The sequence below is a fragment of the Coccomyxa subellipsoidea genome (assembly GCF_000258705.1).
Source record: "Coccomyxa subellipsoidea C-169, whole genome shotgun sequence".
Lineage (NCBI taxonomy): Eukaryota > Viridiplantae > Chlorophyta > Trebouxiophyceae > Coccomyxaceae > Coccomyxa > Coccomyxa subellipsoidea.
In genome coordinates, this window is record NW_005178038.1 from 1,195,985 (window position 1) to 1,219,989 (window position 24,005).

General features: G+C 53.1%; 6 protein-coding genes across 6 annotated transcripts; 3 read left to right on the forward strand and 3 right to left on the reverse strand.

Moving 5' to 3' along the window:
* Nucleotides 1-1,076: 1,076 nt before the first annotated feature.
* COCSUDRAFT_40961 (hypothetical protein) lies at nt 1,077-2,888 on the forward strand (the record flags this gene model as incomplete). The annotated part of the gene is made up of 5 exons (XM_005649097.1): nt 1,077-1,454; nt 1,638-1,868; nt 1,991-2,158; nt 2,312-2,563; nt 2,703-2,888. 5 exons carry the CDS (start codon nt 1,077-1,079, stop codon nt 2,886-2,888), a joined length of 1,215 nt encoding a protein of 404 aa, XP_005649154.1.
* A 776-nt stretch (nt 2,889-3,664) lies between these two features.
* COCSUDRAFT_35994 (RNA polymerase Rpc34) lies at nt 3,665-5,174 on the reverse strand (the record flags this gene model as incomplete). The annotated part of the gene is made up of 7 exons (XM_005649098.1): nt 3,665-3,742; nt 3,852-4,025; nt 4,136-4,256; nt 4,379-4,559; nt 4,705-4,769; nt 4,866-5,020; nt 5,121-5,174. The coding sequence occupies 7 exons, from the start codon at nt 5,172-5,174 to the stop codon at nt 3,665-3,667; spliced, it is 828 nt and encodes a 275-aa protein (XP_005649155.1).
* A 1,159-nt stretch (nt 5,175-6,333) lies between these two features.
* COCSUDRAFT_53012 (DEAD-domain-containing protein) lies at nt 6,334-9,832 on the forward strand (the record flags this gene model as incomplete). Its single annotated transcript, XM_005649099.1, has 8 exons — nt 6,334-6,484; nt 6,769-6,939; nt 7,181-7,443; nt 7,835-8,005; nt 8,169-8,306; nt 8,414-8,620; nt 8,857-9,090; nt 9,659-9,832. 8 exons carry the CDS (start codon nt 6,334-6,336, stop codon nt 9,830-9,832), a joined length of 1,509 nt encoding a protein of 502 aa, XP_005649156.1.
* An 81-nt stretch (nt 9,833-9,913) lies between these two features.
* COCSUDRAFT_46876 (MCM-domain-containing protein) lies at nt 9,914-15,890 on the reverse strand (the record flags this gene model as incomplete). The annotated part of the gene is made up of 14 exons (XM_005649100.1): nt 9,914-10,448; nt 10,590-10,722; nt 10,929-11,051; nt 11,191-11,328; nt 11,707-12,048; nt 12,244-12,522; nt 12,950-13,120; nt 13,509-13,708; nt 14,033-14,141; nt 14,307-14,472; nt 14,599-14,720; nt 14,818-14,997; nt 15,108-15,275; nt 15,831-15,890. 14 exons carry the CDS (start codon nt 15,888-15,890, stop codon nt 10,288-10,290), a joined length of 2,352 nt encoding a protein of 783 aa, XP_005649157.1. The 3' UTR covers nt 9,914-10,287.
* A 652-nt stretch (nt 15,891-16,542) lies between these two features.
* Nucleotides 16,543-18,302, forward strand: COCSUDRAFT_35996 (SBF-domain-containing protein; the record flags this gene model as incomplete). Its single annotated transcript, XM_005649101.1, has 8 exons — nt 16,543-16,601; nt 16,726-16,852; nt 16,959-17,078; nt 17,205-17,408; nt 17,585-17,695; nt 17,809-17,922; nt 18,017-18,109; nt 18,255-18,302. The coding sequence occupies 8 exons, from the start codon at nt 16,543-16,545 to the stop codon at nt 18,300-18,302; spliced, it is 876 nt and encodes a 291-aa protein (XP_005649158.1).
* A 295-nt stretch (nt 18,303-18,597) lies between these two features.
* On the reverse strand, nt 18,598-22,815 carry COCSUDRAFT_22920 (formamidase). The gene is made up of 11 exons (XM_005649102.1): nt 22,759-22,815; nt 22,224-22,351; nt 22,000-22,113; nt 21,751-21,901; nt 21,427-21,543; nt 20,759-20,981; nt 20,460-20,490; nt 20,154-20,296; nt 19,606-19,849; nt 19,251-19,358; nt 18,598-19,074 (listed from the first exon to the last, which is right to left on the reverse strand). Exons 2-11 carry the CDS (start codon nt 22,329-22,331, stop codon nt 18,949-18,951), a joined length of 1,365 nt encoding a protein of 454 aa, XP_005649159.1. The 5' UTR covers nt 22,332-22,351; nt 22,759-22,815; the 3' UTR covers nt 18,598-18,948.
* Nucleotides 22,816-24,005: the final 1,190 nt, after the last annotated feature.

Here is a 24,005-nt window from a genome sequence, read left to right on the forward strand (position 1 = left end):
AGGTCAATAGCAATAGCTTCCTAATCAAATATTAAGAAGAAAATGAGATCGGCTTTTCCAAATGACAAGATCAAGACAAATCACAAAATGGCAACCGGATGTCAGGATCGAGCGGTGGACAATCTGCCTGCAGATCGTAAAACTGAAACTCTTTGTAGTAATAGCTCAAATCCTGATCACCTTGGCTGTTCTTGCCATTGATCAAAAGAGCACGATGTCGACCAGGCACGCCCTCGGCGACGTGACGGTGTCACGGATGAGCCTAAATAGTATCGTCAACTAATCCAATATCTCTGGACGCAATAGAAAGACCCACAAGAAGACAATCTGCTCTTCAAAACAAATCAACCACTCCATCCAGCTTCAGATCATCGCAGAAATTTTTCGTAAAGCTTCGCAGACGCAGACTGCAATGGCCCTCCGGGCTGGTGTGGTGTCACCCGTGGCCGGACAGTGTGCAACCCGTGTTCACGAACACTCTAGAGGCCGCCAAACGCTGGCGTCAGCCAAGTGCTCCCTGGGCTTCCCGGCGATCAAAGGGACCATCCGCCCCGCCGCTGCTGCGCGCAGATGTCGGGAGGAGAGCAGAACGGCGGCGTGCAAGCCTTTCTGGCGTGCACCAGCACATGTACTTTCTGCCTCCCCGAGCAGATTTTCAGTCAGCTGTGGAGCTGGCATTGCTCAACCAGGCGAGGTGTGTTGGTGGTCCCTCCTTGTCTGCCTGGAATTCCTTCTGTAGTATCTTTCTGAAGTGCGTTGCTGTCCTGTTACTATGTGCCACAAGTACTATTGTGCTTCTAGTCGCTTGTTGCTTCTTTAGTCATGTTCCATTATGTCTTCTCGAAGCTAATGTGACGAGTGTATGCCCGAAACAAGTCAATTGTGCTGCCTTGATATACTCGTGCAGGGTTATCCACATCTAGAATGTTCACCCACTTTATGACTCTTCCATGCAGGAGCAAGGGGAGTGCAGCACCAGCGGACGTTCTATCGAAAGCCTCACTATCCCAACCAGGGGAATGGCCAAAGGCTTGGGATCAGTGGGCGGTGCAACGCTGCAGAGGTCTAAGCTGGATATGGCCAAGGAGGTGAAGACCCAGGAACCAAAGGTGGACGATGGAGCTGGTGGTGGGAACAACGGGAAAAACATCTTTAATGGTGGTGGTGGAGACAATGATGGAGGGGATGACGATGACTACTTTGACAATTTTGATGGTGGAGATGGCGAGGGAGACGATGGCAACTTCTTCAGGACAGTCATAGAGCAGTTGTACGACAGGAAGAGCATCAACGCAGTGCTCCAGGAGTGGTTCAGGACTCTTGAGAGCTTGCCAGCAATTCTTCGCGGCTCAGTAGAGATGGGCCTGTTCAGCAGTGCTCAGCTAGTGCGCTTCTTGTCCATGGACGTCCGGCCCAACGTTGCCCGTGCAGTGACCCGGTCACTCCCACCCCAGGTGTGTATCCTGTTGACGATAAAGATTGCTTTGTGGCTGTAGCTATTGTTGTGCATGTCGTTTAATTTTGTTGGAAGTCAGGCAGAAGCTGGTCTGGTGTACACCTACCTATGCGGAAGGTTTGGTGTCAGTCTCTATGAGCTGATCAGATGTGCTTATGGAAATGTGGCCGTTGCAATGCAGGTGGCACGCGACATTGTGGGCCGCTTGATGGCAGACCCCGCATTCGTGCAGAAGATGTGCATCGAGCAGATGCTGACGATCGGCTGCAACGTCAGCTGGGAGTACCAGCAGAGGCGGGAACGCTTCTGGAAGGAGATTGACTTTGTGGCCATCAACACCCTCTCGCTCATGGCAGCCACAGGAGGCCTCGTCTGGCTCATGGCGCCTAACAGAGCCAGCGGCGTGCTCAAGGTACAGCCCTCACGAGAGCTTAGACTTTTCCCGTGTTTCTTGCTCAAGATCAATGCAGTACAATTCCAGATATTTTGCAATGCTGCTGGTATGTGTTGCTCATGTGGGGCTTTGGATTGCAGGCGGGCTGGCAGAGGAAGTTGCACGATCTCCCCAACCACATCTTTGACGCCTCATCGCCTGCCAGGCGGATCACAGCTGGGCAGCGAGCGGGCAGCGTCGTCGCCAAGGTGTTCGAGCTGGGCGCCGTGGGCACACTTGCAGGCGCTGCCATGTCAGGCTTTGGCCAGGTACACACCTTTTGGCTCATTGCCGGTGTTTCTATGCATTCCAATGTGTCCTGGCAAGTACAAAATTCTGCAGCAGCACAGTTGGTGTGTGAGAATCTGGCTCTTCGCCGTGCACATGTGCTGTTTGCTGATGTGCTCTGTGTGTGTCTGCAGCTTGACGTGATGGCGAGGAGGCACTGGGACCCGAGCTTCACCCCATCAGTGCCCATCCCAGAGCTGCGCACCAGCGCCACCGGCATGGCGCTCACCATGGGCGTCTTTGCGAATGCGCGGTACCAGATGCTGGGCGGCATCGACAGATACCTGTTCGACCACTCCAACTTCCTGCTCCCCTACCTGGGCATGTCCACTGCCTTCCGCGCCGTCTCCACCTGGTTTGGCCAGGAGACCAGGCTTCACCTGCAGGTGATAAACCTTCCAATGCCACAACAGCCAATGCCAATTGTTTGCGGAATGTGTCTAGTTTCTGGGCATGATGTGAGGCGGTCTACTGTGTGTCGTGCTCCAAGAGCAGGCTCCCTGACAAGTGTTTGTGGGCGTTCAGGGTCTGCCGGTGAAGCCACCCACACATGTGTACAAACAGCGGCTCGGTCCCGGCGTGGTCATCAGAGAGCAGCTGCCTCCTGCCAGGCCTGCCACATCCGGCACCTCTGCGCCCAGGAAGGCAAAGAAGCGCGCAACAGCCAGCAAGGGCTTTGAGATGTCCGCCACAATGGCTGCCGCGCACTAGATACAGTATGTTGAGAGTAGCAGGCCCTCGTACTCGGAATGATAGAAACGAGTGCTTGGAATTGGTCTTGGGGAGGTTGAAGTGGGGATTGCCATATCCTGGGGATTTTTGTGTCTTGACATGTCCTTTGCTAGTATTAGGCAATGGACAGCAGCAAATGTCTCGCCACTGTACTGCCTGTTCCCGTCAGGCGGTTGACAGTCTGCTCTACCTCCTGAATTGCTTTTCTAGTCTGTGAAAAGTGTTGTAGATTGTTTATCGAGACTGGTGCTGCTAGAGTATTTGTTACCTTACCATATACCAAAGGATTACCGCTGCAACCTTGCGGTTTTTGACTGAAACCTCTCGATTGGAGGGATAAGATGCACTGTAGAAACATGCTGGTGACCCACGTATAAGGTCATGTTATAATGTAATATCATCATTGTTGCAAGGCAAAGAATTGCAACCTGCTTCCTTCGGATAAGGGAGCTAGGCGGCATATGTGATGGTCATAAAGTAGTCTGGACGTTCCTTCATAAATATTTCAACAAGTCACATATGTCACATAAATGCTGTCTCCCCTGACCTTGCGCAATGCTTGCAGTTATACGTCACTCTTAAGCTCAAATTTATTTGGAAACAATCTGTGACAGAGTTCTAAAGACCTATTCAGGCTGAAGTTGACATGCACCGAAAATCTCTGCAGAATAAGCTGTGGAAATGCTGGCTTCATGATCTCAGAGAGGCTGCATCCTCGTGTCCATGGAAAGGGCTGGCCCCCAGATCCGTCTAAGCTAGAAGTCCAGCCATGTTTGGTAGTACGTGCACGTGGAAGGAGATATTACCCCGCCATCCGAGCATTCATTGATAACCTACAGACCAACACAAGGAGCCATCATCAGGAACCAAATGAAAGACAATAAGCAAGTGCAGTCTGGACAACGAAAGGCAAGGAATTTGCAGTGTGAAGACCGGACGTACAGGGCAGACGCCACATGGCATTGATGTGAAGGGTGAAGTCTTTGGCACAACATGTCTGGCCGGCCGGTACACCTCCCCATCATCTGACAAGGAGCTCTCAACCAGCCCGTCAAACTCCAGTGTGCGCAGAATGCACAGCACATCCGCGTCCCTCAACTCCACTCTGGAGAATCCCTGTCAAGCCCCGCACAATGCTAATATCATTTGCAAAACTGACAAGGGATCCTAAAGATGACAAAGCATACTCGTCAAGCAAACAAGAAGTTGCATAGAGCAGGGCACACCTTTGTGCGAACGAAGTCTGCGACTTCCTCCAGCGTGGCAACACCCTCATTCTCGATATACTTATGGCAGGCCTGCTGCAGCACCTGAATGAACTCAGCATCAAAGTCCTGGCCCGTGTACCTGCGCGTAAGATATTTGTGAGCTACCAAGCCACCCTGCAAAAAGTGGCACGTGGTACTGGCGCAAAACGCGCAAAACACTAATGCTAGGAAAGTAAAAACAAGGTTCCTGGAGCGTCTCACCAGGCTCCACCAGTGAGCTCGCGTGCAGGCTCCAGCTCAAAGAGTATGTAGACCTTCCGGCTGGGATTGATGACACTCTTCACGCTCTTCACCAGGCTGCGCTGATCCAGGTTCTTCAGGATCTTTGTGATCTGCGGCTGCTGCAGATTCGTCCTGTTCTTCAGGTCCTTTGTCCAGATGCCTGCACGGAGACAGCATTGTGATCTTGTGCATCAGACGCTAGGCTACTGTAGCTGCAAGGACACTGGAGCTTTGCTTTGTAAGCACTGAAGCGGGCATGCAGAAACCAAACTGGCGTCTCGGCAAGTTTCTACAGATCAAGTTACCTGTATCTCCTGCTTGCGCAATGTGCTGATACACCAGTAGGTCCTCGGCTGATAAGCCCTTCAATCTGCACCATGAAATATGGCAAGATTTCCACACGGGCGCATAAGACATGCTTCATCATTGTGCATGCCAAAGAGGAGGGTGTGAAGTGGGGTCGTACTTGGCTGCCTCCTCCTGTATCACTTCCTGGTAGACCAGTGAATTGTCCCTGGGATGCTGCAGGATTCTGAGGCGGTGCTTGGCAAGCAGGTTGTTCATTGCTGTAGTCCTCTGAGTAGCTGGAATGTACTGCTCCAGGACAGCTTCTGGGAGGCCCTGCAGGAGAGTATGATGGTGTCAGCAAGTTTCTCACGGACACCAAAGCCATGACAGGCGATCATCGAACAACTTCACGAGACAATCAGCACAGCGTTACCTCTGGATGCTGCCTGCATAGTGCAAGAATGCTCTCCTCTATATTGCTTCCCATCTTGGCCGTCGATCCTCGGAGCTGTGTCCCACCAGATAGATACTGTGCCTATTTTACTGCGTTGCAATTCGTTAGTGTGTTCTGATCGATCGCCAACGCCATGAATCTGCAGTGGCCCCATTGAGATGCATCATACAGATCTCCCAAAAGTACGTCCCATCATTTCAACCTGTTGGCTAGTATCCAAGGGATATCTAAGATAACCTTTATCCACACTCATTCTTTATTAGATGACGACCAAACACCTCTATGAGCAAATGTGCATTTGGTTCCGAAACAGGTCGTACGACGGAGTTCCTGTAGGCCCGACGGCTCAAGCGTGATGGAGAAAGAAACCGTCGTTTGGAGCAAACATAAAAATCCAAATCCTCAAGATCGGAGAAATTCTCGGAATATCACTTGTATAGAGCTAGTCCTTGTGCAAGACTATCAAGGACGCTTTACAAAGATCTTTCTGTCTAGTGTTCACCTCATAAAACATGGCCATCACCGAAGATGGTGGTATGAAGGTGAAAAACAAGCAAAAAGTAACCAAGGAGTCACAGCTAATTGCACACAAGGAAACAGCGAAAGTCGATAATGCTGGTGAGCGTTCTTCACAGTGGTTACAAGTCTAGTATCTGTCTTTGGAGCTTGGCTTCCTCTTACAATGTGCCTATATGCGCAGGTACTTCGGAAGTGAAAGCGAAGAAGATAAGGGGGAAGAAGCGGAAGAAGACAGACGTGGTGCGGGCACCTACACTTCGCAGACTGTGCAAAATAGCCTGACAGTTCGTGGCATTTGTGCTAGTCTCAGTATGACATGCTCCTGGAGACGGAAACGTTTGATTTCAAGATTCATTCTGCCAACAACAAGAGTATGTGGCCTTCCTCAGGTGCCTGGTACCATCACAGCTGAGGCAGAGCAGAATGAAGGACCTGAAGAAGCACCAGTCAATGCAAGGCAGCACACTGAGGAGGCAACCACAAGCGGCCGGACTGAGGATGGCACACCTGCTGCACCATCCTCTAAGAAGGCATGTGCCCACGTTGAATTGAACCGAATGTCCTTACCGCACTGCAGCATGTTTTATGGCCTCTGTGTAATTGGTGATCTGATGACTTTCAGGCAAAGCGAGGTGTCGAGGTGGAAAGAGTGACAGCTCGGGTCAGCGGCATCATGAGTGCCTCAGAGTTCTCCTCCCTCGACCTGACAGAGCAGACGCAGCGGGCCATTGCTGAAATGGGCTTCACGCACATGACAGAGGTGCAGGCACGCACCATCCCGCACCTCCTCACCGGCAGGGACGTCCTGGGGGCAGCTAAGACAGGTGTGGATTGACCTTCATCTGCATGCTGATCGCATCCCTTGCTCACCGTGTAAGCTGTACAGCCTTTTTGAGAGGATGTGCACAGATAAAAGCCGACTTTCCGACTTTCTGATTGTCAAGGGATGTGAAGAAGCTTGTTGTGGACGGGCCGCTGAAGCTCCTGTACACTCACAAGCGAAGCATGGGTGGATGCATGCAGGCAATGAACACACTTCATGCCGGCCTAGGAAAATTTGGCGGTTCCTTTTTTTGCGGTATATATACTGATGATGTGATGATGGCAGGGTCTGGCAAGACGCTGGCGTTCCTGGTGCCCTGCTTGGAGCTGCTACACAAGGCCAAGTTCATGCCGCGCAACGGCACAGGCGCGCTCATCATATCCCCCACGCGCGAGCTGGCCATGCAGATCTACAGCGTTGCCCGAGACCTCCTCCAACACCACTCCCAGACGCACGGTGCGCCGCCCGGAATCACTGGCCATTTTATTGACCCCACGTCCCTTACACAACAGATTCTGAGAAATGTGAAGCTGGGATCACACAATGGCAGGCATTGTGAATGCTGGTGTAATGTCTCAGGCGGGCACAGTGCCTGGGCTTTGAGTGACTGACACCAAGCCTCGATCATAGCAGAAAATAGAGAGGTGTGGCATGCGCCAGTGATAGAGGCATTGAAATTGTCCTGGCTTGTGCGCAGGGCTGATCATGGGAGGCGCCAACAGGAGGACGGAGGCAGAGAAGCTGGTGAAGGGGGTGAACCTGATCGTGGCAACTCCGGGGCGGCTGCTGGACCACCTGCAGAACACCAAGGGGTTTGTCTACAGCAACCTGGCGTGCCTGGTCATCGACGAGGCCGACCGCATCCTGGAGATTGGGTTTGAGGAGGAAATGCGCCAGATTGTGCGCATCCTGCCCAAGGACCGTCAGACCATGCTCTTCTCCGCCACCCAGACCACCAAGGTGCGTGTCCTGACCTGCAATATGCGCACTGCACCTTGAAGCTGGAGAATTTTACCAACATATATGAGATAGATCAAACTCTCTGCTTCCTTAACCAAAGGAGCACCAAGCCCCATGATGGGACTGGATAGCTTGTTCCAATGCAGCTGCACCTGCGCAAGGACCTGGCAGCTGGGACAGTATATATTGTATTTGCAGTATCAGAGGGCACTAGAGAGAATTGGATGGTGATTAAGGGTGCTCATGAGCAGTATGAATGGAAGCTTCTGTGTGGTGCATGCCGTCTCCTGGATGCCTACTTTGTCTTGTTGGACCCTCTTCAACACGCAATCTATATGCTTCATGCTTGTCTGGAGAAGTACTGGCAGCTGATTGGTCCGCTGGGCAACAGGTGGAGGATTTGGCGCGGCTGTCCTTCAAGCGGCAGCCGCTGTACGTGGGGGTGGATGACAAGCAAGAGGCGGCCACGCGCGAGGGACTTGAGCAGGGCTACTGCATCGTCCCTTCCGAGCAGCGCCTGCTCCTGCTCTTCACCTTCCTCAAAAAGAACAAGGACAAGAAGGTGCAGCTCCCTGCGCCCCGACAAGATCAGCACCTTGAAAATCATTTTCCACTGAGGCAAAATTCTCTATCCTGTCCAAATCAGGCCATATGTTAACTCAAACCGATCTGAACATGTCCCGCAAATGTGCAGAGGTTGATGTGTTGGGGCTGTGACACTGCAGGTCATGGTGTTCTTCTCGTCGTGCAACTCAGTCAAGTACCATGGCGAGCTGCTCAACTACATTGACGTCCCAGTCAAGGACATCCATGGCAAGCAGAAGCAGCAACGCCGCACCACCACCTTCCTTGAGTTCTGCAAGGCACGCTCGCCCTCACTTTTTCAGACTTCAAGCCTGCAAACACCCATTTGCGCTGCTCAAAAGGATAGAGTGGCTAGGCTGAGAAGTCTTCTGTGGCTGGTGTGCAGGCAGAGAAGGGCATTCTGCTGTGCACAGACGTGGCGGCGAGGGGGCTGGACATTCCTGCAGTGGACTGGATCATCCAGTACGATCCACCCGACGATCCCAAGGAGTACATCCACCGGGTGGGGCGCACCGCGCGTGGCCGGTCCGGCCGCGGCCGCGCGCTGCTCATGCTGCTGCCCCAGGAGATCGGCTTCCTCAAATACCTCAAGGTAACAATCATACACGTTGCCAAATGCCACACCTGCTCAGACAGCCGCTACTCACGCCATCCGACTTGTGATTTTGTGTTGGTAACACGGGTCAATGACCGCGTAGCCGCCATGATATACGATAGCGTCTGCCCATTGGGTGTCGATCAAATGTGTGGGGAGTGTGCTTGTGTGTTGCAAGTGCCAGACATGCGATGCATGGCAGTGACTCTGAGACATGTGTGTGGCATGCACAGGAGGCCAAGGTGCCCTTGAACGAGTACGAGTTCCCACAGAGCAAGCTGGCCAACGTGCAGAGCCAGCTGGAGAAGCTGGTGGAGAAGAATTTCTACCTGCACACGAGTGCGCGCGACGCCTACCGCTCCTACCTGCTCGCCTACAACTCTCACCAGCTCAAGTCCACCTTCAACGTCCACACGCTCGACCTCCTCTCTGTGGCCAAGTCCTTTGGCTTCGCGCAGCCGCCACGGGTGAGCTGCCCAATGGAGGAGTCTCCTCCCTGTGCTTATTTTGGGACATTTGCCTGGGAGCTGCTTGTCTTCGAGCAATCAATGCCCTGCGCTGTTCTTATGCGACATAGCTTGACTTGCTAGAATATTTGGAAAGATGAGGCTATCAGTATTTTGACTGCTGGGGGTGCATGATGCAACAAAGATAGGGCAAAATCTGATGAATAGCTGACGATTCTATCTACATGTATTCATACTGTCTGACACCCCCATGCCACAGCCACTCTGCTAATTGGTGGTAATATAATCTTGGGAGCTGCCTGTCATCGAGCAATAAATGCCTGGTGCGGCTGTACTCATGACTTGTAGCTTGATGTGCAGGAATAGGCATTTGAGTAAAATGTTTTGCTGGTTGGGGAGGATGATGCAACAAAGATAGGGCAAAATCTGATGAAACACTGACGATTCTATCTACATGTATTCGTACTGTCTGACTCCCCAACCCACAGTTATTTTCTAGCGTGTGCAAATCAAGTTGTCCTCACTTGCTCAGTCAGCTGTGACTTGTTCGTGTCTGTGTGTGTGCCAGGTCAGCTTGAACCTGGAGAGCAAGGCTGCCAATGTGAGGAAGGCTCACAGGACAGCATTGGAGGGAGCTAAGGGAGGTGCAGACTACCGACGAAAGTCTGGGCATGCCTTCTCTGCCGATAACCCATACGGCAAGAAGACTGCTGGTGACACCCGGCAATTTGTGCGCATGTGAGTGAGGTTTTGTGGAAACTGAACGCATGAATGACTTTGTCTGAATGTACTTGCTTTAGCTAGGGCTGTGCAAGAGTCTGTAGGGTTCCTCAACATTTACAACGCAATTTCCTAGTATATAGCATTGTCCCTAAGGCTAGCTATCTCAGGGTGCATCCTCACAGACAGTGTCCTTGTGTTATGGGCCTGGGTTGTCATAACTGGAACAAGATCAATATTATCAGCGCTTTTCTGACGTTTGGCCTGAGATTAACACGTTTCTTGCCATTTCGATACAAAGCATTTGCAGAAGAGTCAAAACAATTTTGGCCGATAAGAAATGCTGGTAATTTTGAGCACCTGATATCACCAAGTGGACTGATCAGAATTTTGTGAACCACAGTTTGCTGCACATGACATATGTTGAACGCGCCAGCCACCGAAAATGACGTCAAATGCTACAGAGCACAGCGCAACCTAGGCAATGGCGTTCTTGTGCTTCAAGTGGTTCCCAACAACAGAGACCTCTTCCAGGATGGTGTCAACTGCTCGCCGAACGGCTGTCTGGTCCACAGGCACGCTGGCTTGGTTTGCGATGGCGGCTGTCATCTCCTCAAAGCTCATGCCTGCTGGCTTGCCTGCTCACAGCAAAGCTTTCCTTCACAGAAGAACTTCCAACAAGAATAGTAAGCAGCTGCATGGCATCATGTATTTGGCATGAGTTCCTGGTGCAACATTTTGGAAGCTGAGAGGGTGCAGCTGCCGGGAAGGTGACGCACTTATGAGCAGCTTCTTGATCTCCTGGGCCAGCTGCCCGCGCGCGATGCGCTCGGAGGCTGACACGCCAGTCTGGATCAGGTCCATGTCGATTGCGCCCGTCACCGGATCCGTTGCCGCCTGCTGGATTGCCACCTGCGCGCCCAGCAAACACTGTCACATCCACCACATGTCACCACAGTGGACCCACAAAGCAACCAGCAGATCCTTTGCTGACTGCTGTGAATACTCATCCTACCGATGCAAGCACCTATTCAAAATCACTGTCGAGTGGAGATCATGTCATGAACTGAGTACAGGGGATAGAGCTCTTCCAGTCAGCGGGAGGGAAAGATTCGGACCTGCATGAGGCGCAGGGCTTCGGCGGCGTCTTGGCGCTCGACGGTGGCGGACAGCCGCATGCGCGCCAGCGCCTCGCTGATGCGGATCAGACTCTCCAGCTGCCGAGGCGTCGCCGTGATCGTCTGCCGCCGACAGAGACACCCATCATCCCCATGCCCGGTTGCGGGAATGACAATTGCTCAGCATTTCTGAGATGACTCTGTGGTGCCGGAGTGCTGCGCAGAAGAGTGAAATCTGCAAAGGAGGAGCAGCGAGGCGCACCTTGCGGGAGGAGCCCATGCGGCGCATGTTCATGTAGCCGTCAATGATGTCGGTGGCGGCCTCGGGCGACAGCTCCGGGTGGCAGTTGTTGCGCGCGTACGCGATGAAGTCCCGCAGCTGGTCAATGGGGATCGGCGCCTGCACACAGCAGCACCCCACAATCAGCCACCAACCCTCCATTCTGCTATTGATCAACCATGCACCGCCAGCACCTGAGTGATCGGCAAGCGCTGTGATCCAGGACATCCTGACAGCTGCTCAGCACCTATCCTCAAGCCACAGAATGAAAATCAGGGTTTGAAAGCTTCAGTTGAGGCTTGCAGGGAGATATTACACAGGAAATTGTCATAGCTGGCCTGACTCATTGGCATAGCAATGACTTCGACCTAGTAGCAGGATTCCACTCGCCTGAGCGCCGTTCCTTGTTGACAGGGTGGGAGGGAACAGCGAGCAAGCCAACGGCGTGCCTGGACAGGTGCCGGCACGAGCGCCGTTTGTGGTGGAAGCGTAAAAGACGTAGTAGGGCAGGAGAGAGATGTGAGATGTGCCATTGTGGTGGAAGGGTGGGAGGGAACGCGCCTGGACGGCGGCGTCGGCGTCTGGGTAATGGAGCGAGAGGAGGTGGCGGGCGAGGCGGCGGTCGTTGGCCTCCTCGGCCTTGTCTAGGACGAGGTAGATGAGGTCGAACCGGGAGATGAGCGAGGGAGGCAGGTGCAGGTTGTCCACGATGGACATGCGCGGGTTGTAGCGGCTGCCCACCGGGTTGGCCGAGGCCAGGACGCTCGTGCGCGCGTTCAGCGTCGCTATGATGCCCGCCTTGGCCACCGACACAGTCTGCTGCTCCATCACCTCGTGCAGCTGCGCGCAACCCAGCATAGCAATCTGCTTTGAGTATTTTCTTCTCAGCTGATTCCACGCAGCTGAAGTCCATCACCAATCATTCAGCCTCACCTACAGCCAGCCCGACACACATGCATGGCGCATCAAAGGGGGACACAGGCTGCTTGATAGGCAACGAGAAAGGGGCAGGTGGGTTGCAGACGAGGGCTGCACCATGGAGCGGGCGGCGTCGGACATCTTGTCAAACTCGTCGATGCAGCAGATGCCGCGGTCGGAGAGCACGAGCGCGCCGCTCTCCAGCACCATCTCCTTGGTCTCCTGGTCCCTGGACACGTACGCCGTCAGGCCAACTGCTGAGCTGCCGCGCCCGCTGGTGTAGATGCCGCGCGGCGCCAGCTTGTGCACGTAGCTCAGCAGCTGCGACTTGGAGACTCCAGGGTCTCCCACCAGCAGCACGTTGATCTCCCCGCGCACCCGGCCCCCGCTGAACTCCTGCTCACACCGCGCTACTGCACTCAGGTTCTGATTTTGCGGCTTTTTTGGCAAGGTTTGGCTGCCGTAGCCCTGAAAATTTCCCCCTGCTGACTTGCTGAACCAGTCTGCAGGCTTGCCGAGTGCTAAGTCTATTTCAAAAGTGGCATGGAGCGTGAGGCAGAGCTGCTTGGGCTGCAAACTCTTGCAACAGAAGCCTCCCCATGTCGCCATGCTGGCACCGGAGCTGTACAGTAATGGAGCATGCAAAGAGTGCTCTCACTCAGTACTCCAATGACTGTGGTGCCCCTTTGCCCGCGCCAGGCTTGCCTTTAGCGCATATGCTGTGGTAGGCAACCCCAAGTAGAGGTCATTCGGTTGCTGAAGGCAAGAGATTTTACAACAAGTGATGGAGGGGTGTAGGGGTTTGAGGGTGAGGGGGCCGTGCCTTGGAGGAGCCGCCGAAGAGCTGGCAGAGGATGCCCTTCTTGACGTCGTCCATCTGCCAGATGGAGGGCGCCACCGACTTCATCAGCTTGTCGTAGATGTCCGGCTCGGCGCCCAACGCGCGCATCTCAGCCTCCTTTGCCTCAATCTCCTCCCTGCTCTCGTTCCCCGCCTATACACCACAGCCGCACCCCATCAGCACCACTTCCAGTGCGCATCACAACACAAGCCTGTGGGGGTGCAGGTGATGGGTTTGCATCCCTGTCCTGATGACATGCTACAGATAGAGGGCCCATCTGGATGCCAGGGTCCAATGAAACCGACACAAGCAGTGCAATCGCCCTAAGCGCTGCAGGTCAGGCTAGCAATGCCTGCTTGATGTCCGCCATCAGGGTAATGTTTCATCGCTCGCAGGTGACTCTCATCTCAATGCAACCCTGCTTTGGCTGTTGGCTGACTGTCCCGCTGAGTGCGCTGGTCATGCTGATGGCAGGACTCATATAAAGCGCTGCAGCTTCGAGGATCATGGGAATGCTGAAAAGAGAGGGGATGATGCAGACCTGGAAGAGGCCGTCGTTCTGGGTGTCTTGGGCGGCGCCGGGGACGCCGTCGTCAGAGTTCATGGGCCCGCGCTCGGAGACGGAGAATAGGGTGGACGTCTCCTCGCGCTGAATGTGCACGATGTCGATGTTGGCCTTGTAGACCGTCTTGAGCATGCGCAGGCGCGGGTTGACGCGCAGCGGGTGCGCCTTGTAGATGCCTGTATATAGAAATGTGACATAATGACATCCTGGGCTCTCTTTCTACATGCGTGTGTCAAAGATGCCTGTCACATTTTACATCCTGCTAAGAGCAACTGCAAGCAATTAGGGACCTGCACGAAACTTGGGGTCAAAGCCTCTGGAAGCTGTCTGAAGGCATGCAGGCAAAGTTTCAAAGGAGCATGCCTGTTAGAAAGAGACCTTTTAAGACATGATGCCCTGCTCAAAGCAAGTGCAGACAAGTGCGGATGTGCAAGAAAGCTGGAGTGGGAGCTGCTGGTAGCTGTCAGCCGGGCATGCAGGCGAGGTGCAAAGGAGCGTGCCTGTGACGGTGATGCGGTCGCCCGGCTTAGTCATGTCAGTCATGGGGTCGTAGCACATCAGCGTCACATTGTGCGGCGTCTCTCCCTCGGGGATCGCGTTGGGGTTTTCCTGCACATGGGGGAAAAATTCAATGACAACTCTGCGTCCATGCCGAGTGGAAGGTGTGGAGCCTCCAGAAGTTGCTGGGTACACCTACCAAACAGAGGCGAGGCAAGCCAGAGAATTGAGGGTCAATTGGAAGCAAACACAAGCGCAACAGGACCAGGCATGCACCTGCATCTTGACGATCTGTTTGTTGAGGTAGATGCTGCGGTTGTGCACCATCTTCATCATCCATTTCTTCTGGCAGGATGGGCAGATCTTGGGCTCCTCGATGTGCCCCAGGATGTTCTGCACCAGCTCCTCGTGCTGGCAGTTGTCGCACTTGAAACAGGCGTGGCTGCACCCATGCACCCACTGTCAGCGCCAGTAGAAAATACGCATCCTGCTGCTGGAAACAAATCCACAACAGGCTATCGGGACCTGCAAAGATTTGCCTGCTGGGTGGGGAGGAGCGGAGGCTGACCTGACTTCAGGGATGATGTTGCTGCAGCGGGTGACCATTCCGCTGACTGACACCAGTCGGTCGATGTCATCAGGGTCCAGATCCCTGATCACCTTCCGCTCCATCAAGTTGAACACATTTGCCTGCGCAGCAAACCAACAGCAATTCCAACATGCTCTTGGTGACAGCCCCACACAATCACATGCATGCAGATTGTGACAAATTTGAGGAAATGCGCACCTGCACTTCTGCGTTCTCAGCCTGGGTCTGCGCGATGTCAGCGTACACCAGCTTGACTGCGCCGTCCATGAGGGTGATGACTTCTGAGGGGTACTTAATCAGCTTGCTGTATATCTCGGAGTTGTAGGCGTGCAGGTCATGACAGTCCACATTCAGCATCCCCTCCCCGCTGGCATGCATCTGCACAGCAATGGAAAGAGTTGGTCACTGCAGGAGTGGCTGTGGGCTGCAAGGCGAATCAGCAAGGAGGCATACTGGAGTAGATAGGGATGGCATAGGATGAGCATTACCTCCCTGAGCAGCGTGATGTACTTTGCCTCATCTGCCCCCTCCTCCGTGAAGTTGAGGAAGAACTGCTCCAGCTCCCTGGTGATCTGGTGTGCTCGGATGGTGGTGCCCCAGATGAAGTTCTCATTCTCATAGTCCTCGCTGACACCTGAAATTCCTGAGAAGGGCGCCTGCAGCATGAAGTGATGGGAATCAGCTGTTTTGGCAGCAGCAGAAGATAGATTAGCGAGCCTAAAAGCGAGCTAAGTCTGCCATCGGAACAAAACTACATAACTGGATGTTTGCTCTTTGCTCCAGGACATACGCAGGGTGAACGTTGAACTCACTCCCTGAGAGAATGACAAACTGAATCGGCGATTTTGGCCTGCACGTGCTCCTGCCAGACCCCGAGCAGCATTCAGAGAAGCACTGGCCACAGTCCCGCCAAAACTCCTTGCTGATTGAAAGCCAGAGTTGTTGGGACTGCCTCCAGTGACGTTGGAAGGAGCTGGTGCTTCATTATTGACTGCTGAGGGCCCTGCATCTGAACCCCCACTTCTCTGCATGCTCGAAGGGAGAGGTGGCAGCGATGGTTGGGGGCCTGCATACAAGGAGCATACATTTTTCAGTGGAGAACGGCCTGATGGTCAGTGCTGTTGCTTATCCACACAATTTATGACTCACCTAAGCTCCCTGATGGCTCCGGACCCTCGCTCATGATGGCTGTGCTTGTGAAATTTGCGCACCGATCGGAAAGCCGAATGCGCAAGAGCTCGAGAGAGTTGCCAAATCAGGCAGCGAGCCATGCTCAGCAGGACAAGAGCAGGACAGGTGGCTTTGAAATCCGTTGCAGACAAAAATGTTGATAGTTGTTAGGGGGCGATAGCTTGACGATGCAATTGAGGACATCGTGCAAGTGGAACTAAGGTCGATGTAGACGACAGCAAACCACACGTTTCATTGCACATGCGCATGATTTTCTTTCAGAATTTTGATACTCAGCAGCGATGCCTACGCATTTCAAGCGTTGCCAAAGGGTCAATTTCAAGTTGAGAAGATCGATTCTGAAAGTATCATGAATCTGCACTTCTCTGGGGAGGGGACTCGTACCATGGGCCAGAGGCAATTGTTTTCCAGGGAGAAGTGTCATCAGATTTTTCCGTTGCGCGGCAGTTTAGTTTGTCAGAGAAGTGCTCTCGGAAGGAGTGCAGGAACAACGCATGCACGACTTTGGAATCCGAAGGCTAGAAGATGCCAACAGCTCGGGAAAGCAGGAAGAGACAAGCTTTCTGTCTCCTGCAGCAGCAGTTCTCCGGATGCTAGCAGCTCCAAAAGATTCCTGACGTCAATGGTGAGCCTCATTTGTGTCCTTGAGCACCATGTCAGCTATGAACTGGGTAAAGGTCTTGACTGGAATTGCTGGTGCAGGAGACCAGGAAAGACACAATACTTCAGCTGATGTCCAGGAGCAGCGATGCTCTTCCATATGCTGTGGTGGTTGCTGCGGCATTGGCACTGTGAGACACAACCCTCTTGGAAAAGTGCTGAAGGCTCTTGTTGACCTTGTGACCAAATTGTCTCCTCACTGAAGAAGTCGTGTTACAACTCTGTTGAATTGAGAGATCTTATTGTGGCGTGCAGGTTTGTGCCAGCGTCATTTGCCTGGTTCACCCCGCCCATGTATGCCCCTGGCCTGGGCTTCTTGATGTTCGCGGTGGGTGTGAACCTCAAAGTGGAGGCTTTTAAAGAAGTCTTCAAGAAGCCTCAGGTGAGCACATCCTGTCATTGCAACTCACACTGGCAGTTTTTGGAGTGTTGCACTGATAAAATTCAGCTGTCTAGGAAACTCATAGCTCTGCAATTTTCTATTCCAGTACATTGCGGTTGGAGCTGTGGGGCAGTGGCTGGTCAAACCATTGCTGGGGCTCATTCTTGCGCTCACACTGGTACCAATGCTTGGTCTCCCCAATGCAGTCGGCACAGGCTTAATCCTGGTGCGGCCTGGCACCCACTATCTATTGCTCTCATGGATTATTGGTCTTGCTTGCATGAACAGATTGACTGTTGTAGACGGAGCGCTGTGACTCTGTGGCGATGGCTGATGAAATTGTGCTGTGCAGGTGTCTTGTGTCTCTGGAGCACAGCTGTCAAACTATGCAACATTCTTGGTGCATCCAGAGCAAGCTCCGCTCAGCATTGTTCTGACTGCGCTGTCAACTGCGGCGGGGGTTCTCATGACTCCTGCACTTGCACTGCTGCTGCTGGGGGCCCGTATTCCTGTCGACCCTCAGGGCATGGCACTGTCCATCACACAGATTGTCCTGGTGCCCGTCTTAGCAGGTGGGATCTGCCTCCAATAGCTTGCAGTGAATATTTCTGACCACCTCATGTCACCATTTCTTGATACAATATGTGATTGCAGAGGCTCACAACCTGAGTGTCAAGTGGTGCAGGTCTGACATGCAGTCAATATTTCCCGAGCTTTGTACTTTCTGCAAAGCCCTTCCTCACATTCTTGTCCCTGCTGGACACCTGCGCCTGTGTTGGAGCTTCTCTTGCATCCAACAGCGCAACCGCGCGCAGTTCCACAGGGCTCACTGTGCTTCTCCCGGTGAGATCCACTATTTTTTTCCAAGACAATACCTGTTTCCAGGTACAATGGCCATGTGCTGCAAAACAGCTCAAAACATCATGTTTGAGGTTGAGTTTGTGTTTGTGTGACAGGTGGTAGTGCTGCATGTTGCCGCCTACTACTTTGGATTTCGGTTGGCACGGTCTACAATTGCAAAGGAGTCCATTCCTTTGGCCCGCTGCATCTCCTTGGAGACAGGAATGCAGGTGAATAGCACACCCTCACATGAAACATCAGCAAGATTTCAATTTATGGCTGAATGTCTGCAGAGGTGATGACAGCTGTGTGTTGCCTGTGCAGTCAAGCCTCCTGGGCCTTTTGCTGGCGTCCAGATTCTTCAACGATCCCCTTGTGTCGCTGCCTTGTGGCATCTCCACAATATTCATGACACTTGTAAGGACCAAAAGCGCGCTCTCTGTACCTGATCAAAGTCAGTGCAAGCTCTTAGCATCGCATTTAAGGCTGCATATTAACATGTGTGGCAACATCACATATGCCTACCGAGAGAGCTGACTGCTTTCCCGTGCGATTGTTGCAGAGCGGATTTGCATTGGTGGTGTGGTGGAAGAGAAAGGCGGCAGTGTAATTGTGAGCAGCTTTTGTTGATGGCTGCACTGGTGCCCCTCTAGGTTGTAAGTGTTCAGTAGGTCGTGTACATTAGTGGAGTTGGTTGTCCAGCTCTAGGGGCACTGCTGCTTTCCTTGTGCTGATGTTGGTAGTGATCTGGTCCTATGTCAAGTTTTTGTGATCCTGATTGTAGCCAGTGATGGATTTGATGCTTTTTGGAGGATGCAAGTCCTTGCAAGGTATTTTAGCTAAGTGCAAGCTTGTGTAGAAATAAGAACACATTTGAACTTTTTGAACCATTATCAGGAAACAGTATCATGAGACGGGATATTATGGCAGCTTTGTAAAGGAACTTCTTACTACAGCCATTTGCGTTCACTTGTGTGATACCTATCACGTTTCTAATTCTGAGCTTACTACTATTCAAATTCTGGAGTCGCTTTCATATCATGACACATGATCATGTGTCAGACCTCAGCCCAAAATGAACATGTAGCGCTAGAGCTGCGTCAGTCTTCCAAGTCATGTATTGGTAGATACATACAAGGGTGCTCCTTCTCATCAGCAGAAGCACAACATGAACGTCGATTGTAGCACAGTGACCCTGTACAGGCAGCTGGAGCACTGCATGAAATAGCTATGAAGGCCCCAACCCTAGCAGCCCATCAGTGGCCATGGCAGCAGGGGTTGATAGCGATGGGCAGGCTCCCTTCGTAGGGCACCTTGGGAACATCTCCCCGCTTGATCAGCCTGGGGCCGACCGGCGGGCCTCCCTTCTTTGGCCTGATATCCTGGAAACACAGCAACGCAAGATTATAAGCATGCGAATGCAACCTCTCTCTGATCAATGATGGACGCTGCACATTGCTATCTTCAAGAGCTCTCAGGAACTTCTGCTCTAGCTTCCACAAAAGCAGGTGGGTCCACCAATCAAGAACGACATGCACGTGGAAAGGCAATGGCGTACTTGGTCAAAGATGGCGATGGGGATGGCCAGTGTGGCACAGGCGTTGGGTACATCCACAATGCCGGACAGCCGGCCCTCACAGGGGCAGCAGGACAGCAGCAGGTACACCTGCAGACAGTGCAAAATTCAAGGGACCAATAAGACAGCGGCTCAGCATCCTATCTGCATCCCACGTTACTCTCTGTAAATCCACATTTACCAGTAGCCCAACTGGTTCCCCGGGATCCTATAGAACACATACAAGCTGAAAGAAAGCAACCTACAACACCGGATGCACTGACAGCATCCCAGAATCAAAACAACCCATGGTAGCGCCTATGCATATGAAGGACATTACATGCATGCATGCCCTCACCTGCTCCTTGGTGTAGCCAAACTTGGAGAGGTAGTCAATGCAGTTGAGCACAGCGCGCTTGAAGGCCACAGTGGCGTCCAGGTAGTGCTGCTTGCCCGTCTCGTCCACGGACAGGCCCTCAAACACCAGCCACTCTGAGAAGCGCGGCTCCAGAGGGCCGATCTCAAAGATGGGGTTCACGTGCAGCTTGGTGGGGCCCATGGGGGTCAAGTACTGGTCCATGCCACCGCGCAGGATCTCACACCTGCGCCATACAAATTCGCTCAGCCAAAGTACTAATGACCAGAGAAATGCAGAATTTCTCTATATGCAAAATCTATGCTGCAAGCCCTATTTTGAATAGAGGCTGGCAAAGTTGTCCCGAATGAAGCGCTGCCAAGGTTGTCCTGATTGAAGCACTGCAATATGGGTGCTGCCAGTAGTCCCGCAGGGGATCCACGGGATCAGCTGCAGCAAGATACTGGGTGCAGAAGACAGTCTATGTGTTGCAGCTCCAAGATGCGAAAAGAAGAACAGCAGAAAGAAACTTTCAGGAAGGGGAAACTGGCCTGAGCTCCAGAAAGCCGCTCATCTCTATGGCGCCGCAGAAGGAGACTTCGCCGTCGCCCTGGGAGAAGTGCATGTCGCCCATGCTCAGGTTGGCGCCCTCCACAAACACCGGGAAGTACACGCGGCAGCCCCGCGACAAGTTCTGCGCCAGACATCACAGCATAACTTCAGCGCTCAGCCAGTGCGCAGGGGTGATGTGACTCCCTGCCATGCTGCAGCTTGCTGTTTGATGAGATCAAGCCGTGTTCATGGTGTCAGGCAGTTTGACATGCACATGTTCGATCTGCCGTGCAAGAAGAGCACACCTTGATGTCGCAGTTACCTCCGTTCTCGCGCCTGCAGCCCACATCACGAACAGGGTGAGGGCCTTATTGTGCCGGAAACACCCCAAACAGCACAGACAAGAACAGGGAGCACAAGAAACAGCACGAAGTCCATAATGCATGGCATCAAAGCTGTGCAGATCTCGCATGAAAACGCCAGGACAAAAGCAGGACAAAATGCTATGTTGCGCCACTAAAGTGTCAAGCATGTCACAAAAGCTGTGCAAATTAGGTATGGGAAAGCTGTTCAGGCAGGACCAGGGCAGGACAGAGAGGCTCACCCGGGGATTGTGCGCGCGGCCTCTGAGGCGACGCGGTCCCAGTCGGCGGAGCCCTTGGGGACCTTGCCCAGCAGAGCGCCCTTGGGCTCCGGCAGCAGCGCCAGCGGCCGAGTGTGCAGCACGCCGCCCAGAGTGAGCGCGTCGGGGCCGTTGGCCACCAGCTCACCCTCTCGCTTGTTCCAGATGTCCAGCAGCTCCTTTGACGGCGCCGTCCCGATCAGCCCTGCGCGCACATGCACACCACGAGTTTAGCTCAAGATTGTTGTTTTAAAAATACATTGATATGTAATTGCCCAATTGGGGCCCAATTGGGCACCCAACGCTGATTCAGCATCGTTGTTGGATGATGCTTTGACATTCAAGGGCCCAAAGACGCACACACACCACTGTTTCAACCGTTGAGTCTGTCTTCAGTGCGCTTCTTGGTCACTAAATGCCTCATTGCAGTCGATGTCACACAAATTGCCAGAAACCTGCTTGTTAGCGGGCACATAAGCAGCAGCAATATTGCTAGAGGTGAGCTGTAGGTGCTTCGATATTCGGGCGCCCGATGCATGCAGGTGCTCTCTAAGAAGCCGGGACGCAATGCAGAGCAGGAGGTGCTCCTGGCTTCGGATACGAGGAGCAGAAACGGCTAAAGTATCCAATGTGAGGCAGCAGTGGCGCACCGGGGTGGATGATGCCGGGGAATCTGACACCGGGGATGTGGCGGGAAGAGCAGTAGATGCCGTCAAAGTGCCAGATGGCCTTGGTCGCGGACGGGAAGTGGTCTGTCAGGAAGCCACCTGCGCACGCATTGCTCCACACAGTCAAAGTGAATTCTTGCCCAAGCATACAGCCATTGCCTTACAATGCCACGGTGCATGGAAAGTTCTGCTGGGGAAGAGTGTCCTCGTCAGTCAAACTGGGTTCTGGGCCATGCATACAGCCGATGCCATGCAATATCATAATGCAGATCTGCGCAGAATTTCTGTTTGAGAATGCATGCCCACCTCCGTTCTCGCGGTCAAAGGTGCCTGTGAAGCCCCACTCATCGCCAGGCAAAGGGCCCAGATTGCAGATCTCCACCATCAGCAGGTCCCCAGGATGGGCTGGCTCGCCACTGGCATCTGTCACGGCTACAGGCCCGCTCAGATTGTGCACCTGTAGTTTACAGCATGACATGATTTAGTCACTAACCCCTCACTCTCTGCATGGCGCATCGGAGCGTCAGCAATGACAGGAAGGGAAGATGGGCGCACCTTCGTCAGATCGACGGTCTTCACATCCTCTGCTGAGTCGTCGTCCCTGATCTGGCCACCAGTCCATTCCACAGTCTCCACACGAAACAGGTCTCCTTCCTTGACAGTGCCCACCTGGTGTGGGAAACCATAATTCTTGTTAAATCGCTGGTGCCTGTACACTGCATCACATACGAAGAGGATGGAAGGTCTGACAAGCGTCCATGAGTGACGTGTCGACTCACAGGTGGAATATCAGGATGCCATCTGTTGTGCAGGCTTGTCGTGGTCTGATCCTCGGCCTTCTTCTTGACATCGACGGTCACAATGGGTATCGGCGTGCGTGGCGGCATCTTGAATAATGTATGCCCACCTGCCATTCAACGCAAAAGGTGAGCAATATGCATCAGCTTTCGCTTTGCAAGTTTAGGATTTGCAACCAGTCGCGGGTTCCCTACAAGCGCGACACAATGGAGCGCTGATAAAAGGATGAATCTATCACAATATAATGCCTTCACATTGCACAAATGCGGCCGAGCTGCACTGTTTGATTCAGGGATCGCCACTACGTATGTGTTAAAACCTAACTCCGGTTGTCCTCTCGGGTAACAACGCAAGCGTCGAACAATGGAGTTTAATCGCATGGTTCACTGAAGATATCTATTCCAATTGGCTGCTGGTGTACATTAGCGCAAAACACGAAATGACGACGAGATGTGTTCGACGGAATGGGCATCTGCAGCTTCAGGAAAGGTGAGCGGAATGGGTGAGATGCCTCACCTGCCTCTCACTCTCTAATCAAAAGCTTGCCGTTCCTGATACCGATTTGCGAGGTATAATGAAATTCAAAGAGACCATGACTGGCGAAGAAAAGACTGTCAAATGTTACGTCAATCGTCACTTTAAAACCGTAAATGGATCGAGGTAAAGCGATATGAACTCGATCTTCTCATTGTCCGATTGCAAATTCTTGGACGATTCTTGTGAACATTTGTCTGCTTCTTTAACGTGCAAAATGACATCTGTGATGACCCAGTCTGGGGCACTCGCCAAGACAGACGGGCAGAAGTTCAGAATGCAGGCCAGCCCACTTGCTCAGCGCAGTTTGCGCATGCCCGCTCCTTTTGTCAGCTCAAGGCAAAAAAGAAAGCTTCCAACGAGAAGACAGCAAGTAAGCAGAGCTGGACTTTTGGATTTTCTGACTCCTCAGGCTGGCCCAAAAACCGATGCTCGAGCAGATGAGCTTGTCAGCGAGCTTTTGGAGATTGCAGCAAAGACAAATGGTGGAGCAAAGGCGAGCTCAAGCATTCGTGAGCAGCTCGACGACCTGGTGCGCTCAGAGTCACTGGCATGCAGGCAGATCAGCCCAGATCTGTGGACCATTTGACGTGCACTATCATACACGTTGCCAGGATTATATGCGCATTGACAGGTCCTGTTGCATGCCTGAGCACAGCTGTCTCTGCAAATGTGAGGAGTAGGCTGCAATTGACATAAATGTCGTGCTATTCTCAGACGGAACAACTGCAGAGATTCAGGCCACGGGCACCGACTCGCAGCCCCCTCTTCCCCGGCACCTACAAGGTGAGTCCTTATACAGATCCAGATGCTCTAGCAGAACAGTATTTGGCATGACGTTTCCGTTGCTGCGCACTGCCTTATATTTTGCATGCGGCAGGTGCTCTACACATCAAACCCGAACGCTCCAGGAGGGCCCGTGCTGCGCAGCGGCCCTGGGCAGGCCGTGTTCACTGGGCAGCAGCTGCGGCAAACTCTGCAGAAGCCAGACGTGTTCCTGAACGAGGTGGGCTTCAAGACTCTGGGCCTCTTCCCGGGCACAGCTGTGCAGGAGGGGCGCTGGCGAGCCCTGGACGGCAACCGCTATGTGGTGAGCGCCCGCATCCTACTCTTGACTCGTAGCAAGATCCTACAATTGTTTAATCCTGAATGCTCCTAGCAAAGGATTCCTGTGAGCTGGTGGCGAGACACTCATCCCTGAGGGATGGTGCTGACAGCGCTTTTCTTGG